The sequence below is a fragment of the Thermobia domestica genome, chromosome 4 (assembly GCF_964235325.1).
Source record: "Thermobia domestica chromosome 4, izTheDome1.hap1.1, whole genome shotgun sequence".
Classification (NCBI taxonomy): Eukaryota; Metazoa; Arthropoda; class Insecta; order Zygentoma; family Lepismatidae; genus Thermobia; species Thermobia domestica.
The window spans coordinates 241,219,789-241,239,579 of NC_137457.1; the positions used below are offsets into that span (position 1 = coordinate 241,219,789).

The 19,791-nt window shown below is 34.9% G+C and overlaps 1 protein-coding gene across 4 annotated transcripts in view; it reads right to left on the reverse strand.

Moving 5' to 3' along the window:
• The window catches only part of LOC145683934 (rho GTPase-activating protein conundrum-like), a 426,775-nt gene that overhangs the window by 34,249 nt on the left and 372,735 nt on the right, over positions 1-19,791 (reverse strand). For 3 of the 4 annotated variants that reach the window (XM_081755628.1, XM_081755626.1, XM_081755629.1), the window contains one exon: positions 668-906. In XM_081755628.1, coding sequence (XP_081611754.1) covers positions 668-906 — 239 coding nt within the window. Of the gene's footprint in view, positions 1-667; positions 907-13,446; positions 13,639-19,791 lie in introns of all 4 variants that reach the window. The other variant, XM_081755630.1, reaches the window with a different exon arrangement.

Here is a 19,791-nt window from a genome sequence, read left to right on the forward strand (position 1 = left end):
ACATTAGCTAGAATGTGCACCTAATCAAGGTATACCCTCATTTTTCTTTTTGTATAAAACATATACCTTACTACCAAAAACACACTGTTTACAAGTTGCATATTTAAAAAAAAAACTTGGGCTACATTTAAAAAAATAAATGCGAAAATTGCGATAATTAATGCTACAAAATATAAAAATTGTCGCGAAAAAGTTTCGTCTCTATCTGTAAAGTACAGATGCAGCACTGCAGCCTTGGAAACAACAGCCGTGTTAACTGGAGCATTGTCATGCTGTAAACAAGCTCAACGCACAGCGTCTGATTCAAATGACTGTCTCCAACGAACTGACGCAGCGAGACGGTTAAAATTGTTACATTATGTTTTCTATAGATGGCAGTATATGTCATGAATGGCTTATTATTAATGGCACGATATTTCTGTGTCAGACTGGAAACTTTTGGAAATACTCTCGTATAATAAATACTTGAGTGTCCATGGTGAATGTGTTGGAAAGTAGAGTAAGGTGCGTAGTTTACGTAGCATATCTTTTGTACACACATCATTTGTCATTTGTGTTTCACACTAAAACATTCACTATTTCTCTGGATAACCTCGTATTAACCTACGATCAAAAACAAACAAGTACAAACTGTTCAAAAGTAAAAACTGAATCCAAAAAATGTCACCTCCACATCTCTAAAGACATCCCTGATATCTGGCTTTCTTGGTCGAGATCGCTGTTGCCTTCGTCGCACGGTGTGATTCAGAGTTAACACTCTCCTTCTAACTGCTTCTGCTTGGTGTCGGGGCAACTGCCTAAGTGCAGGGTGTAAATCTTCTTCAGTGATTTCTCGGCCCTCTTGATATGGTCTCACCAACTCGCCTAATCCTGCTGATCTCAACCATTCAGCCTCTTGTTCACCCTCTGCAAAAGAAAAGAGAAGACAAAACCCATGAGAAGATTTGAATTGAAAAAGCAGTTATTAATTATTAATAAATGCAGTTGTATTTGAAATCTTTCTAACTGTTTGAAACACACATTGTATACTTTTACTTTTGATTGGTCATAGAAGTGCAAAAAGTTCTGTATTGGTAAACAATCAGTCTAAAGTTCATTCAACGAACCTTCTGATCCTGATGTAAACATTGCAGAATTGTATTACTCCGCCATAGGGATGCGCACGAGACGAGTCGAGACAGGATTTTCCTGACAAAATTCGAGTCGAGACATGGCTCTTCCAATAGAGAAATATAGATTTTTCGAGTCGAGATATCATTTTTACAGCACATTTTCGAGACGAGACAGCCAAAAATCTTGTCTCGAACGCATCTCTACTCCGCCAGTCATCGGATGATTGGCTATCGGTCAGCGTTTCTTTCGAGAAGCACGTGCTTGTACCCTGTCGATGTTTTACTTATTTCCCACATGTGACCATATTGTTAACTGTAATTCGCGCTAAAGTTGGGTCAAAACCACTTTCAATGCACGTGTATTCTCTTTTATTGCATTAATTCAATTTAGTTCTTAGACAAAGTGTTGTTTCTGTTGTCTAATTCTAAGGAATTATGGTAATGAGCCTTATAAGCAAGGACTATTTTCTTCTGCCGCATGGGTGTTCTAAGGCTCTCTAACCAATAAAATCAAACAATCACCACGTGTATTTGTTTACATGAGGTACTGAACGTTCCTTGAATAAACTTTAACTCGAAATTTCATAGAATTAGATTCATTTTATTATTAGTATCCAAATGGTCCGTCATATAAGATGCACCTTGTACAGGGCCGGATTTCCCAATAGGCCCGGGCCTATGGGCGCAAGCTCCCAGGGGGCGCACGGCCGAGAGAAAAAAATATAAAAATATCTAGAAATAAAAATAAATATCCATAACTTAACATATTTTTTGAATTGATTTTTAAAAATCAGGCTAATAAAGCATTCTGATTTTGAAGTTCATTGGAACAAATAATTGTTTGTAAAGTTAAACTATTTTTCAACATTATGCATCAACTTCGTTACAACATTGATCTCAAACGCGGGGGAACTTGCTGTTTTTTTACTTATTACTTATTTTTTTTACTACAGAGTTTTTTTTTATTTATTTGCCCAAATGGCTAAATTGAAAAAAAAAACCAAAGTTATTCACCAATCTTTTGTATTTTGTTAACAGTATTTTGTTAAGCTCAGAACCAAGTAAATTCCTCAAAAAACTTGCAATGATAAAATTGCATCGTGGAGTGGTGTTTAAGCAATTAACATATAGGCCTGATATAATTTTTAAATAAAGGTTTTTAGGAAAGTAACTTTAACCAGACTAGGGGGCGGAAAAAATTATTGGGCCTAGGGGCGCCAAAATGCTAAATCCGGCCCTGACCTTGTAAATTATTCATTGTAGCTTTGGAAAATTCAAGATTACTAATAAAACTCCAACTGACCAAAGCAGTATATACGAGTATAATCTTAAAATATATACACTGCTTTGGTCAGTTGGAGTTTTATTAACAAAGATGCACCTCATTTTCTGCATATTATAAATATTTTCCCTGCATGTTTTCTTTCGCTTTCGAGACAAGAATTGAGAAAAGACGAGAAATTTCATGAATCTCGTAACACTAATTTGTACACGTCTTACGACTTAGATTTAAGGTTGGTGTAAAGGGACAAGCTTTGCCGATAGATGTCACTACAGTCTTCGTATCTCTCTCATGTATTTTTTTTACCTTTCACGAAAATTCACGATTTCTCTTACAAATTTCAACCTAGAGACTTCAAATTTTTACAGAAGGAACTTTGTGATCTATCGAAGGCAACAATCCATGCCGATTTTTTATTTATAATTTTCTTCATTGTTGAAACAGTTATATTGTTAAAGGTTTCGATATCCATTTCAAAAATCAAGCCATTTCAACAATGAAGAAAATTGTAAATAAAAAATCGGCAAGGATTGTTGCCTTCGATAGGTCATAAAGTTCCTTCTGTAAAAATTTGAAGTCTCTAGGTTGAAATTTGTAAGAGAAATCGTGAATTTTCGTGAAAGGTAAAAAATACATGAGAGAGATACGAAGACTGTAGTGACATCTATCGGCAAAGCTTGTCCCTTTAAACCAACCTTAAACATTATTTTAGTGTAACATGATTCACCCTTTAATAATAGACTACATACAGTTTAAATATTCTTATATCAATGTCTTCGTGGATTTCTCATGACGCGGAAGATTCCAATAACTTCTAAATGAAATTAAGTAAAAAAAGATAAAAAGCACAGATTTTGGACATAAATTTACAAAACAAAACCAGAGTAAAGCTTTTCGAGAAATTCATAAAATTTTAAGCAAGAGAAGCATTTTGTGATTAAGTCTCGAACAGAAAGAAACGTAATATTTTGACTTATTTTTTTACCCTGCTTTCCATTTCAAGAGATAAGAGACGTTAACAGCAATTCCTAAATATATTTCGTAATACCGATTTAACTACGCCAATAGAATAATGTTTGCTTGGACGACGATAAAACAGCGTATCGAAACGTAATATTTTATTTTTAAAAAAATACAAAGATTGATTGCTTGGTTAGAGCTGAACGTTCCTCTACAACGTCGAGGCTATGATCTACTACTTAAAGTAGATACAAACCACTAGGATGGTTTGTGTCCAAGGCAAGAACCCGGACTAGGAATCGAACCGTAGCCATTCGCTCAAAAAACACGCACGGTAGGCACTTGGCCAGAGAGGCTCAAAAATTCATGACAATTGGCTCAAAAAACACGCGTCGTAGGCTCTTGGCCAGGGCGGCTCAAAAATACAAAGATAAGCAAAAAAAACATACGTTTTACACTAATGCTTTTTTTTAATGCTTTACAGAGGGAATAGCAATATTTTACAATAATCGACGGAAATCCATATTAACCTGACAGACAGCCTTCTGCTACAGAATGCCCAACCTCACTGCTCAAGCTCACCAACTCTGTAAGCTCACCTTCTATTTCATATTAGAAAGTATAACTTTACTAATGTAAATAAATCATATATCTGTTAAGAACCCATTTGATGAACCCAATGCCCTAAAAAGAATGAAACGGTATTCAATATACGTATTTACTTTAGACACCGACCGCTATTTTCCTTTATTAATCATGATTTACTATAAAGCTGAATATACAACACAATCGTAAACTTTTTTTTTTTTTTTTGTAACAGAAAATGGAAAATTACAAATTGAAAACTCGCTATACACACTACAATTAAGCGAGACCACACATCAAGAGACAAAGGCATATGTAACAATTTGGTCAATTTAAAAAAAAAAGCAAGAGAAAATTACGGGGTAGTTGCCGTTTTTTCAGGCTCTGGCAACATCTAAGTACTGTTGTCAGGTGGAATGATGCAACCGTTTCAATAATTAACATGAGAAAGGCGGATCACTGGATTACTGGCAAATAAAGCGAGTTCTCTCATTCATGGGAAAAAGTCACTAAGAAATCAACTAAAGAGCTTTGAGATACTTGAGAGCTTCTTGTAATGCAGAAACTGCTTAGTCCTTTTGTCATAATACTTTGGGATTGTTGTTTCTGCATGGATTAAATTTTATTCAAACACTCTATCATTCAGAATCCATTGTACTTCGAAATAAATAAAATGAAATTATTATATATATTTATGTAATTGATAAAAATGAGAAACCATTAAATGATTACAGACACATAACATAAACTACTTAATAACACGTAACTTCTTTCTTAATTGAATAAAAGCTGTTTGTTATTTGGTGTGGAATACTGTACAAGACTTAAATATGTTTATCAAGATATATTGAATGATGATCCATTCGGTAGTTTCTTTTGATGAGAGCTTCTAAATATTAAATATAATTCACTTATATTTAATAATCTGTAAAAGTCTGGCCCCCCAAAAGCAATGTTAATCCCTCCATAATATATACCTGTTTGAAATTCTCAGCTATTGTGTGTAATACACTTTTTTTTTTTTTTTTTTTTTTTTTTTTTTTTTTTGAGAAGTTGAATCTAAGAGGACGACTTGTGGTTCGTGAACCACAGTCCGAAAAACGCTCCTTTAACTTACAGAGCGTAAATGTAAGGCGTTAATCCAAAGTTTTCGCCAAATAACCAGGGTGGTAACTTATGGGGGCACGGGGCAACTGCTCCCAAGGGAAGCTCCCCGTCGTTCGAGGGGGGCCCACTTTAAGACAAAATTTTCTTACTCCATATACGATACGAACATGAAATTATAAATTAAGCATAAAACAGATTCACTACATTACAGAAGCAAAAAGCACACAAGTGGTAAATAAAACAAAAATGAGTCGTGGGACCATTTCAGTAAAAAATGTCTACTACTAGGGGCCCCAGAAATAATATTTATTCGTATGGCTTTGACATTTGTCGATATTGTCCCCTTAATTAATTTGTCATGTATGAAACTGGCCCAGGGGTGTGCGGGAAGGCCCACAGTCTCCGGCGGGGGTATCACAAAGAGTAAGAGAAAGATTAAAAAAGGGGCCTATTTTCGAATTTTGAGGGAGGGTCCAAAACAACTTTTTCTTCGAGGGGGGGGGGGCAAATATTAATGATTACCCCCAGAAAAATCTAAGTTACGGTGCTGCAAGTAACTTATAACAGAAACTTCAATAATATGGTGTCGTATTATCCTAATGACTTACAAAACTAACAAATGCGGCAGGAAGAAATTATTGTCGTTAATTACAACTGTAGCGTTACTGATTACAAGATAATTTGCTCTTCCGCGAAAAATGAAACCGCATTCTAAATATTACCACATTAATTACAGCCTCACTTTGTTTTCGCTTCATTTTATTCTTAGATTTCATGTTCACACATTAGCGGTTATGACTTATATTTACAACCTTCCAATAAGTATTACGAAATCACGGAAGCCAATGTACAGAAATCGAAGGATAGTATAATATCAAGGTATATAAAATAATATAATACGTATATTGAACCATGACATGCATTATTATCTTTTTCCTTCTTTTCTTTTAGACCTTGATACAGTGTTGCTAGTATTTAAATAACAATAATTTACCTAGACGAACGTTAAGGCAGATAACAAATTAGTTAATTAATTTATTTTATATTTTAATTAGGCGAACATAATCAATAATAATTTCAAGAAATATTGGAAAAATAATTGTGATTATCTATATTTGCAAACTGACAAACAAAATAAGAGCTCCGTTGTAGCTATGTTGTTAACATACTGCCTTCGGCGTGGAGTACCCGAGTTTCATTCCCGTTGGAAGCAGGTTCGTATCCAAGGGGGTCTAGGGTGGGCCGGGCCTACCCTAAAATTTTCACGATAGGCTTGAAAATGAACTATAATATGGTGATAAACTATTATATGGTTGGATCTGGTTCCCCAACATCTGTCGCCCCCCCCTACATTTTTGGTCTGGCTACCGGCCTGTTGGGAGCTCACGTGATTCGGTTCCGACACCAATAGTAAGTTCACGTCTCATATGATATCGGTGCAGAAACAGGCCATTAAACTCCAAATAAATCATATATATATATATATAGTTGATTTATATATATATATCGGGTGTTCTAAAAAATTGCGCCCATGGACAACAGAGCGATATTCTTCAGGTCAAAATAAAGCGAAAATTCTATATAATGGTATATCCACCGGGGCCTCCTTTAGCTGCTTTGGGGACTCAAACATTTCCCTATGTGACAACGTCGTGGATTAACTTGGAATTTGAATCAGCATTGTTCTCCGAATCCATCAAACAATTACATGGATTGTTACGCTCATAAGTGTGCTAATGTCAACGTCTATCGACTCTACCTGCCATCTGGTAAGAATCAAGGCAACTATTTGATGAATTGGTAGATCTAATCAATGTTTTTTTTAAGTGTGACGTTGTCACATAGTGCAATTCGCGTCCCAAAAGAAGATCCGAATAGTTATACATATACATATACATATATATATATATATATATATATATATATATATATATATATATATATATATATATATATATATATATATATATATATATATATATATATATACAGGGATTTATTTTTATCCAGGGAAGCCTGGGAATTTCCCCCCTTCTAAGTTTTGACTTCCTTGTCTCTTAGTTCAGTCTTCCCAGGTATAATGCCCCTTTCATAGGCTATATAATCTGTTATAAACTACAATAATTCAACTTCACGTTTTAGTAGCAATCCTTTATAAATATTCCCCCTTTCTACAAAATTCACAAATAAATCACTGTATATATATATATATATATATATATATATATATATATATATATATAGCTTTATTTTGACTTGTCGCATTCTGTATTCGGTGGGCGCCATTTTTAGAACACTCTCCTTTTTCTACTTGTATCTATAGTTTAAGGCTGTATCCACAGCTTAAATGGGATTCGAATCACGTGTGGAATTACTTCTATGACCAAAAATCAAATCTGGGTCTCCTGCTTTCAGGATGGGTGAACATGAAGTACGGAAAAAGTAATCACTAAACTTTGGATGTCTGATTCGCAGCTCAGAAAACGAAAATGTTTCCATCATAAGTACATTCTTTATCACAAAATTTTAATCCTGATATCAGACATATCATTAATGGAGGTTTTTTTTAAGATGCTATCTGCGTATTGGTAAAATATTATGTTTACATGAACGATTTTTATTACAGCCATAGAGTTTTATCTAGCTCTTGACGTCATTCCTAAGTATAATCTTTAACGATGTAGTTCGATCTTTCGGTACTCTCTCTTTTGTTTCAATATACAGAGTGTATCAGAAGTTTGGGGCCATACACCAACTCCGTTATGCGGAATGATACGAAAAAATGCAAAAAAGGGAAAGTTACTGCAAATAGGCAGTCTTGGATCTAAAATGATATATTTTTGTCAATCGTACCAGCCGTTTGGGCTTAATACTGGAAAGCCAATCTTATGTTAAATGAAAAATCAACGTTGCCAGTTCAGAAGGATGTTCCCTGCCTTGGGCCGCCATCATACCAACAATACAGTATTGTTGGGAAACGGATTCGAGGTGTTCTAGGTTCTCCTCACACAACAATATGCACGTTCCCGAGTCACTTTTGCATGCCTTTACGTCAGGGTGAGAAATCCTGGGGGAAATTCCCTCACTAAAAACTTACTGGGGGTTGGATAAAGTAGTACGGAACTTCATATATAATTAAGACATATTTCGTGATTGGGCTAGTGGTTAACAGTATCCCTGATCTTACATAGTTAAGTAATTATGGATGTTGAAATATATGAACACTCTACGTGGAACCATTTCAGTGCTTTGTTATTATTATTATTATTATTATTATTATTATTATTATTATTATTATTATTATTATTATTATTATTATTATTATTATTATTATTATTATTGTCTCTCCATCCTCACCCGCAACCTTCGAGGCGTCTTATCAGTGTGGAGCCCTAACGGGGTGTGATCTTTGAAAAATTCCACCATTTTAGAATGAAAACCGCCTACTTCCAACAACTATCCTATCTTTCCTTTTTTTGTTTTAAAGATATCTGTAACGAAGTAGCCCTATGGCTCCAAACTTTTGATACACACGATATTACAAAAGCATTACATATATTAAAGTTAAAAATATATGTAATGTTTGTGAAGAATGGGGTTTTGATAAACTATAGTTATGATAGTCGTTATCGTTATCATTTTTAATCTTTATTCGATTATTTGTTTTATCTCCTTTTTTAAAATATCTATCAAAAGGACAGTATCGATTCGTATGGAGCAGCACCGATTTTCTGTATAACTTTTGGAGGGGAAGATCAATTAAGGTATTGCTTTATTGACAGATCGTCTCACAGGACATCAATTAGAATTTTAAAACAAATAGGTTCTGGTAAAGGCAGTAAAGGAGATGACGCGAAACTTATACATGTACAGGATGTAGATAGCCACCGTTATCCGTTAACAAGTTAATAACTGATCCCATTAACGACCTTGGCCACAATGATCGCTCTAACTAGACACCTACAGTTTAATTCACCGTTAACTGATTGATTGCATTAATGAACCAGCCGAGATAATTCTCTAGCTATCCATTGCAAAAAAAAAAAAAAAAAAAGTTTTAAGAAAATCACTCATATGTATGCGATATGAGATATAGATATTCCCTGTTAAAGTCGCCGTTACCCGTTAAGATGTTAACGGACTGACTCCATTAAAGAACCTGACCGAAATAATTGCTGCAACTATATTTTGCAAAACACAGAATACAAAAATAACCTTATGTGTATGAGATATCAGCTATAGATAGCTACCGTTAAAGTCTCAGTTACCTTTGGGGTGTCAACATGTTATCTCCGTTAGCAAGCCTGACCGAGATAATTATTGTAGCTATCTATTACCAAAAAAGAGTAGAATTTAAAAAGTTCGTTTCCGTTCAAGAGTTATTGTGAGGAGTAACGGACGGACGGACGGACGAACGTATTAACAAGATGATCTTGTAAGTCTCACTGCACTGAAAAAAGTGTATGTGGCGTACGTAGAAACGTAGGTTATATGCGTAACTCCAGTAGTTTTTAGACTTAACGTCCAACACTGTAACATCCCGCAGCAAACGTATAACGGAAAACGTATGTTTTATATGTACTTTCCGCGTAAGTGTTCTGTAGATCTGTATTTTCCCTACGAAAGAAAGAACTGTATATATACGGTCAGGACCTCACATACAAATTGACGTATATAACATATAGCAGACTATGTAACATACGCGTATGTATGTAATATACGGAAGGCTTTTAGATGTCAGACATCCTGCAGCGATATGATGTAACATCTAAGCCGGAAAAGGACAGTAAGTAGGTAGCATATGGATAACGTATGCTCCGTACATGTTTCCGTATTAAACATATGGATCTCGTATATTTGTACACCAGGAGCGGATCCACGACCGACTTCTGGGTGAAGGCGGTGGGTTGTCATACTGCTACTTTTAAGGGTTCCAAACTTTGGAATGGGTTTTATTTATATATATAAAATAAGAAAGTTTCCTCTTCTGGGGGGCGATCGCTCCCCCCTGAATCCGCCCCTGTTGTATACTATATCGCTGTCCGGATAACGGATTTTTCTCAGCGTGCGTGGTCCTACTATAATAAGGTAAACAGTTTGCGAATTAGGTTATTCATATTGGGGAGGGGATAAAATGGGGCTCAACAGAATGAGGTCTGAGCGTGTAGTAATTTAAAATGAAACAGTGACCCCCTCTCTCCCTCCTCCCCCAGCACACACACACACACAAATTATTATCTCACAACAGCAATAAATAAGAAATTGATTAAATGCATATATTTAGCAACGTAACTAAATTAACTTTATTTGCCTGAAATACCCGGAACCTAATCTTTCCGAATTGTTTAGTACTGAAAGTATGTTATATTGTATACGTAGAGTATAAGACGTTGACAAATTCTAGCTCCGAAGCCGAATTGACAACTACAGGTACCTGGGCGACATTTTTTTTTTTAAAAAAATGAGAGAACTAGGTTGTCCTTATAAGATAAATAGTACAGATAAAGTGTAAGATAAAAACTTTCCAGCTACATCAATGATTTCCCGTTAAATAAGTATAATTTTATTGAGGAAGTGTACAAATCTATGTTGAGAAAGGAAGTTTTTTGGGGGTTCTGGATCCAGTAGACCCTCCCCTGTGGGTACGCCCTGCAGAATATATACGGTATCTACGTACTGTACATATAGCAAAATAGTATGAGCTAGTGAAGATTTCAACGAAGGACATAACCGGGAAATTCATTCCTAGTATTAAAAATAAATATGTGAGAATGGTATGCATTTAAATTATATTTTCAATTTATATACATACATTATAATTCTCCCGGTTTATTTCGTAACACTGACTGACTGCCTACTGGCTCGAGTTCACTCTAGTGAAGGCCAAATTATCAAGAGGCGGAAGAAAAAGCGAGAGGAAGTGTGACTCCTCCGAAGCCACTCTCCACTCCGTCTGTATGTATTTATAAACTTCCTTCCGGATCCTTTTCCTGACAACACGAGGAATGTTTGTTTTGGAACGCCTTTGGAAATACTGTCTGTTGTATATGAAACGCATTCAGATGAAAGGAAAGGAATCTACTAACCAACAGATCCAAATCAACAATTTACCCCCTCCCCCACCCCGAGGGGATAGAGCAAAATGATGCTCCAATTCATAATATTCAATAAAATAATAATAATAATAATAATAATAATAATAATAATAATAATAATAATAAGGATTAGTAAAATCCCGAGCGCCAAATCACAAAAGCGAATGAACAGTTTAACTTTTTTTTTTTTTTTTTTTTTTTTTTTTTTTTTTTTTTTTTTAGTATTTTCAATTTTTACCTGTCAATAGTTCTGTTTTTTATGTGCTTGGATGAACTGAAAACAAATTACAACAAATTCGTTACAAGGTTCAAAGTTCCTAGTCTCGCATGACTTTCAAATGTGTTTTATTCCAGTGACATATTTAATTAATTTACACCAGTAACTAGGCACGTTACTTATTTACTATTTGAAACCTTCCGATAAGTATTACAAAATCATGGAATTTATTTAAGGGAGGGGGTGAAGAAATTCAATATGAGGATAAATCATATTAAAATTTGTTAAATTACTCCTAAAGTGAGTGTAATTTTATAGAAAAGTCAAGATTTCTGGAGGGTTTCGGGCCCCCAAGACCCTCTGCATACTTCCCTACCACTAACTATAATTTAAGATCACAGCACGCAGGCTTAAGTACCAAATTGAAAAAAAAAAAAACTGATTCCCTCAGTTGCATTGATCAAAAGTATTAAGAGGAACATTATACTCACGTAACTAACACTATATTTCGAGAATACAGGATTTTTTCCATGAAATTAAATCTTTAGTTTAAGGTCCCATGGCTATCGTGATCAGATACGAGATAAGACAGAACTCCTCTCACATAAAAAAAGATACCTTCGAGAGAAGATAGTAATTTCTCAACACCATTTCAAGATGAGATAGGCTCAATATTTGTCTCCTAAGGAAATCTAATTGTTAGGAAAAACGGGACAATCCTGACCAAATGAACAGACACATTAGACTGTGTAATCTGACATCAATCACGGGATGTGACAAAGTTAGAGAAAGCAACGAGTTGGGAACCCCTCCGGTGGTTACGTTTTCTTCCCCAGACACATTGTAATATAGATCAAGTAATATAAAACTTGACCTCCCGCCAAGAAATAAAAACTGGAGTCGCCACTAATCAGGAGCCACACAATATAAAAATTAATACAAATTTCTGTTTCAATATTGATTTTTTAAAAAAGCAAAAACGGTAAAAGATAATGGAAAATGGTTTTCTGCTTGGTCGCCCGCAGCAGAAGACACGAGGGAACAATCCACCCCTTTGGATTTCCGAAAGAGGTTCAGTTCCTCGAAATACATGTCAAAACATGTTTGCTTGCTCAGTCACTACAATATACTGCAGTTAAATAAAGTTACACGATGTCCGTCCATAATAAGAATTTTACATGCGTATTACGTGCATCAAGATGTATATATTAGCGACTTTATATACTTGAGTGTTGATCTTTTGTTCCACTCCTCCTCCTCCGCCCTTGGAGAAAATCCTGCGTGCGCCCAGGAGTTTCTGATATGGGTTCAGCGTCCCAAGCACAAATTCCATCTCCGACCTCATCTCATTATTGAAATCGGTAGTGTTACGCGTACTACTGTACTTCCAAAGCCAATAATTGTATCCGCATAGTATGTCGAAGTTACCCTAATTTCACAATATGAAACGAAACCCACTTGTCGTATTTGGCTACAGTTTAGTATCCCTTTTTCAGCACAGAGACTATATGAGACATGGAACTATTAGTGATGGAATGGGTCACCGGGTCACTTGGTTCACCAGTTTTGTCCAAGTCAGCCAGGTCTGGGTCTCACTTCTCAGACCCGGACTGACCTAGATAGACTGGATGATCCAGGAAGGAGCAATCGAAATGTCATTTCTACAGTATTACTACAGAATTTTATAGTGGCTTAACGGGATGATCTACCTTTTCTCGGCACAAAAATTTTTATATTGGACCTTATGGGGAGAACATGCCTACCGAATTTCCTCAGTTTCTAAGGAACTAGGTATCTCTAATGGGAAAGAAAAATTTTGCAGCATTCTACAGAAGTTTATTAACAATTTGAAATACTTAAATTGTATATTTGTCTGCTAGTTTAGCAGAAATAAATTATTAAAAAATAAATAAATTAGTTTCTTTTTATACAAATTATAATATGTCTAACTTTGGAACCAATTATGGTAGAAAGATCATTTTTTTTTTTTTTATTCCTTGAGAAGAAACGACTCTAATAGTTTTAATCACAAACATATCTGATACGCCAATTAAAAAATAGTATTTTAATATAAGTATTAAAGTCCACCTGTCAAGAAGTTTGACGAGGGTAAGGCATCCGCGCCCACCCTTTTCTTCTGTTTTCCTCCCGAGAGATATGAAGTGACCGTTTTCACAGCAGGTGTCAATGCGAATGTAAACATCCTGTCTTCAATAGCTCAAGTTCGGCCACTTTATCTCTTTCTTTTTTCTCTCTCTCTTCCTAGGAGGTGTTTCTACCCTGTAAGAAAATTATACATATGTAGAGAAAATGGTGATCAATTATTTCTGATAGCCAGATGATAGACAAGCATTCTAAAATGCCTTCGAATTCCAAAAATGTATGCCCATTGCTCGAGTTCAAATATTAACGTATTTAGTTTAACATTTCGTAGTTATCATATTTTCATACGTAATTTCTTGATACAGTGACCTCAGTGGTACTTCTCGTATATTCTATACAACTTTTACAGGTTCCTTCGATTACATTTTCACGATCCCCCATAAAACAAACATGCAGTTTTACTTTTCTGTGATTCTCACATGTCTTTACTATGACAGACCTTGTAGTTAACTTTTTGTGCAATGCTTTGGACACATAGATGCACACAAGAGGAGAAGCATATTATAGATTTAGCGAGAAGAGAAAGATATATATATATGGGAAATAATCATGTTTTTAGAAATACTTTAGCAGTCCCATACACCTCCTCCATGTTTATGACAATGTTTCGTCGTCTCCGAGTCACAGGTCACCGAATCTGGTGGGTCATGTGTCTGACTGCTTCGCGCCACGGAATTAGTGAATCGTTCCATCTCTGGAACCTATAGTTTTAGATGGAACCCGAACCACCGTAACGAATGTGTTCAAATTTCAAGGTTGTCCCACCTAAAATCAAATCTGGGACGCAGTGTAATAAAGGCGCGCACACTAGCCACTAGACTAGCGGGAAGGGTTACTTGTATTGTATGAACTAATGCCGTTACATATTCTTCTACAGAAAGTTCAAGAAATTGCTCAAACTTCCAGGTGAGAATTATTACTGAAATAAAATTACAATGCTCCGTGTTATATCACGTCCTGTTATATATGTATACACTAACCACATCCAATTTCATGTATCTTTCCTATAACTGGATATTCTTGATTCGTCTTACTTTTATTGTAAAAATTACTGCAGAAAAGTCTCCACTGATGAGAAATTGATGAGCTTGTCTGAACCTATCCCACTGGACTCTATATTGCCGTAAATTGACCAAGAAGCGGAGACTCAACAAAAACTAGCCACAATTTTTGCTCCGTTACTCGAAAGAATGTTAGTTTTTTTTTTCTCTCTCTCTCTCTCATTTCTTGATAACTTTCTTTTTCTTGTAAATCTACGCTTCAAGCGTACGCGAAATGATGTAGACATTTGTTTCCCACGGTTAGTTCCCGCAAGCAGCTACGCATGATTAAGATTTTATGCTATTCTTTCCACTTCTTAAAACAGACTTAGTTTTATTATCCTTCTTCTGAACTGAAAACACCAATAGCCACACTGTCTCATGATAGGGAGAGACAGAACATAAATGTGTTTAATTCCTCAACATTCTTGTGTATTAACGTTTTAAATTCTTTGTGTACAATTCTGGCTTTTTTAAACCACAAGAATAGAATGTTTTCTATAGCACAGGTTAAAGGGTCACTTGAGATAAACATTTTGTTCGACTCTCTTTCAAACGGTGGCCCGGAAGCAGTCGAAATCACATCACATTATTCAAACTGTTATACTGGGTTACCCATTACTACATGTCGAATATTCACCTGGGACAGCGGTAGCTCAGTGGTTGTTCGGATGTAGCTGTACGATATTCTATTCAGGTTTCGATATCGAAAATCGATATCCACAAAATGTCGAAACTTGATCGATGTAACGAAATATTGAAAAATACTAAAATTTGATTGTTATATTGATAAATCGAAACTTGATTGATATATCGAAATATTTAAAAAGATCAAAACTTGATTGCTATATCGATATCACAACTTCATCCATATATCTAAATATGGAAAAATATCAAAACGATTGATATATAGATAAGTATCGAAACTTGATCGATATATCGAAAAATATCGAAATAACGAAAAATAGAAATATCGATATATCAGCTAGTAAATTTTTCCATGTCGATACTTCGACATTTGAAAACGTTGTTCGATATACCAAAACATCGCACAGTACTACGCTCGGGTCCATGGTTCGATTTCAGCCTCCCACAAGTGGGCTTTGTGGTGAACAAAAACCATGTAAGAGGGTTCTCCATGTTCCTCCCACTTTATTCATTCCATCATTTCGTTCACTATCATCAATGTCACCTTTAGTCTCGGAGCATAATAATAGGACATTAAACTTAACCCCCTCCCTCCAAAAAATGTTCAATTCTCGATGTGATATCATTTCTTAACCATGATACATTTATTTCACTTGTTCGGTGCTTGTCATCTTGCGGATTTCTAGATTAATATGGTATGTCTCCATTCAGTAATCGAATACAGGTCTCCTATGCCCGACGCGAGAACGCAATCACATCCTGGGGATATTAAATTTGTAGTTTATTATATTAATAATCTAAAATTTTATAAGGTAATCGATTATTAATATAATAAACTACAAATTTAACATGGACTACGAATAGAGTTCCAAGACGCCCCGGATTTTCAACATCTGCTCTCCCTCCTTCAAAATTGTTCAAAACTCCAAATGTCCTAGTCTTTCTCCAAACCATAAATTAATAAATATTTTTAAAGTAGTGCTATTATTAGTCATCGAGATTCAACTAATAGGAATTAGGGGTAAGAGTTGATCTGAAAAGGTAGAAGAACGCATGACTTCCTCCGTGCCTATCTTTGCCCATTGTAATTTTTAAGGAAATAGAGGAATGCCATATATATTTTTGGATGTGAGGGAACGGCACTCCTCGCGTTCCCCCTTTCACCTCTGAAAACTATCTACATTCTGTGACTCATTTTTTACCTATTACTTAATTCCGATATTTCAGCACAAACCAAGTGAAATCAGGGCCGGCTCTACCACTTGTGCGACACGTGCATTTATATGGGGCGGCAAGTCTCGAAAGGCAGAAAAATCTGTCATAATTATATTATTTAAAATAAATATTTCTTGTTGGAAACAGACTTCATGATGATGGCAGTGAAATTTACTAAGCTGACCTTCTTATGTGAATACTGTATTGCATAATTCGTGTTTAAGCCCCAATAGTTTATGGTCACCAAATCCCAGCATGAATTGCTTGATTGTTGACAAATGTAAGAACTCAGTTCTTGAACACCAGCTAATACGTGTTCCATTTAGTTAGTTATCACAGTTTTGATATGAAAACTACCTCGCCTTTGTCACAAACAAGTTCCTTATTATTGAAGGAGGAAACACTTTTTTTAATTAACAAATGTAGAAGGAAAATTAAGAAATAAATATAAAAAAGGTAGTTACACTGGAACTGCAAACTAAAATATAAAGATTGAAGCTCGGTATTGAATTCTATATATACAGTAGAGTCTCGTTAATTCGAACTTGGATAATTCGAAATATTGGATAATTCGAACAGAAGTCCATTCCCCTTGAAAACTGTATTGAAAACAATAGTAAAAAATCGTGGATAAATCGAACTTTCGAACCTATGTTTTGGATAATTCGAAGTAAATATAGTTGAAAATTTTTAATGTTGGACAGATGTAAACAGGGAAATAGAGTTTTAACGTGTTTTCAGTTATCCAGATGCAGCCATAGGGAAGAGTAATACAAAAGATAAATAAAAAAAAATCTATGTAATGATAAAGATGAAGGTGATTTGGGGAAGAAGTAAAGATAGAGAATGTGTGCCAATCTCATTTGTTTTCAGAATTGGTTGAAAATTTAAGATGAATTATTGATAAAGTCAACCAAATGTTATTAATATCGTATTCACGCAATACATGAAATTCAAGATTTATTGACCGTAAAAAACAATCAAATTTAAGTAAATGAGGTTTACGACTTCTTAAAAGTGAGAACAGAATATTCAAATTGTTACTGGTGTTTAATTGTTTGAGCTATTCAATGTATGTTGTAGTGTTGTACGTAAATAAATTTTCCATTGTACACGTAGTTTGAATTATGTGGAGTCAGTGTCGTTTGTTAATTTGTGGTATTCGATCACGCAAATAATAAACTGCTTTAAAGGTAAAGTCTACACCATATGAATATGTTTTTGATGCACAGTACTTTGGTTTCTTTGTTGTTATATATGTGAAAATGAATGTTGTTGAATAATTCGATGTTTTTTCGTGTCCCCTTGGACTTCGAATTAAAAAGAGTCCACTGTACATATATATATATATATATATATATATATATATATATATATATATATATATATATATATATATATATATAAAGGATTATCATCTTTTGTTTGCAAGTGGGTTTGCTTTATCTTTCACTAACATTAAAGAAAAAACAGACACAAGAAGATTGTATTGGTAGTGTTTAAGACTTCAGAGTGCGATTGCTCTTTCCCTTCTCTCCGTTGTTCATGATGGGGAAGCATACTTAAAATTGTGGCTTTTAAAATTTGTTCTTTCTAGGGAAAAGAAGCGGCAAATGATGTAATTGCACGGAGCAGCAAATTACCTAGGGCAATGTATGGTTTATGTACATTTTCAAAGTGCTTCCCGGTTTTTATGGTAAATTTTCATAATGTTACCCCGGCTTTTTAGTTAGAAAATCTGGGAATCCTACGCATGTTACATATCGATAGAGATGCATTAACGTACTTATGTTGTATGCCTTCAAGTACTGTGCCATTTTTAAGAAAGAAAAAAAAATGATAGACGCGAAATATCTAGTAACAATTGTTTAAACCCATGTTAAAACGACGTTTAGCTTTTCATCCACTCGCGCTTCTTCTTAAGAAAGTGAAAATTATAACTTTTCGTTCGTTTTAGACTTTTCAAACTAGTACGCGTACTTTACTTACACTTTCCTATATCCACTTTTCCTTAATCTCTTACTAACCTAGATCAATCGAAAGGCTAAAAAGAGAAAAAATGTTGGTGATTAAAATGTCCGCCAGTGGAGCATGTATCGGAAATTACAATAACCGTGTCACCACACCTTTTCAAGGATCATGGATTTGGAAACTATTACGGAATCACGGATGAAAGGCTGTACAATTTCGTGAAGGCCCTAAGATTCATTACTTGTAACGTATCATAGTCATCGATGTAGAAATGGAAAAGAAATCACGCGGCATTGATCGCACTTTACTTCCCCCGTTTTTTTTTTTTTTTTTTTTTTTTTCACGTGCGGATAATTACCATAATTCCTCCTTCAACCTTTAATGTTACATTTGATGTCGTACTAAACAATCAATCATTGTTATCACACGTTGCTTGTCAATCGTAATTCTCCCAAGACGTTCAGGATCTATAGCCGACATTAACCGTCCATCATCCTTTTTTATATACGTTCAAAAAATCCTTGCACGACATATCGAAATTCACAACCGTTTGTGTTCTGCTTTTATCAGTTCATAACAAATTTTGTGATATCAGTATATCAAAATCGATTGAAACTACGATATAATCGAGACAGTGTTGAAAGACGAGGGCTAAAATGCTAAAATAAATAAATAAATAAAGTTGGGATACCAATTATGTAGGAAATAAAAACGCAACCTGCTACATTTTCTCTCGGAACACTAAATTACATCCTTAAATTTGACAGTTAACAATGTGTGAGAAACTAGTTCCTCTAATTAAAATGATAATAATACTAAATTTCGCACTAAGTTATAAAAACATTTTACAAGTATCCAGGCAATGTTTATAGTTTGAGGAAAATATCCCTAATATAGGGAAAGAGAAAAAAGGGAAAACGGGGAATTTTTCGATAAAACATGAAAACACACAGAGATTCTCGAGCTGACTGATTGACTAATATAAATCCTCAAATTTTCCTTTGTATTGAAATAAGCCAATACAAAGGCAATAGTCTGTGTTGAAAGCAGCATTATTTGCACCCATTTTCGGCTGGGTATATTTGTGTGTATTTTGAGCTCCTTCGTAACTAAGTGGTTAGCGTACGCAAATTTGGCGTGGGAGACCCGCGTTCGATTCCCAGTGGGAGTTCATGTCGTTCGGATTTCACGTTAATCAGTAGGTCCCGTCTCATATAGCCTCGCTGCTGAAAGGGACGTTAAAATCAAATCAAATCAAATTGTGTGTATTTTGTAAAAAAAAAATTGAAGGAAAAAGTAAAAAAAAAAATAGAAGCAAAAAGCAAATGAACAAAACTAATGCATTTCACACTTCCTTTAATATAGCTAAATTAATCTTATCATATAACTTCTCTCA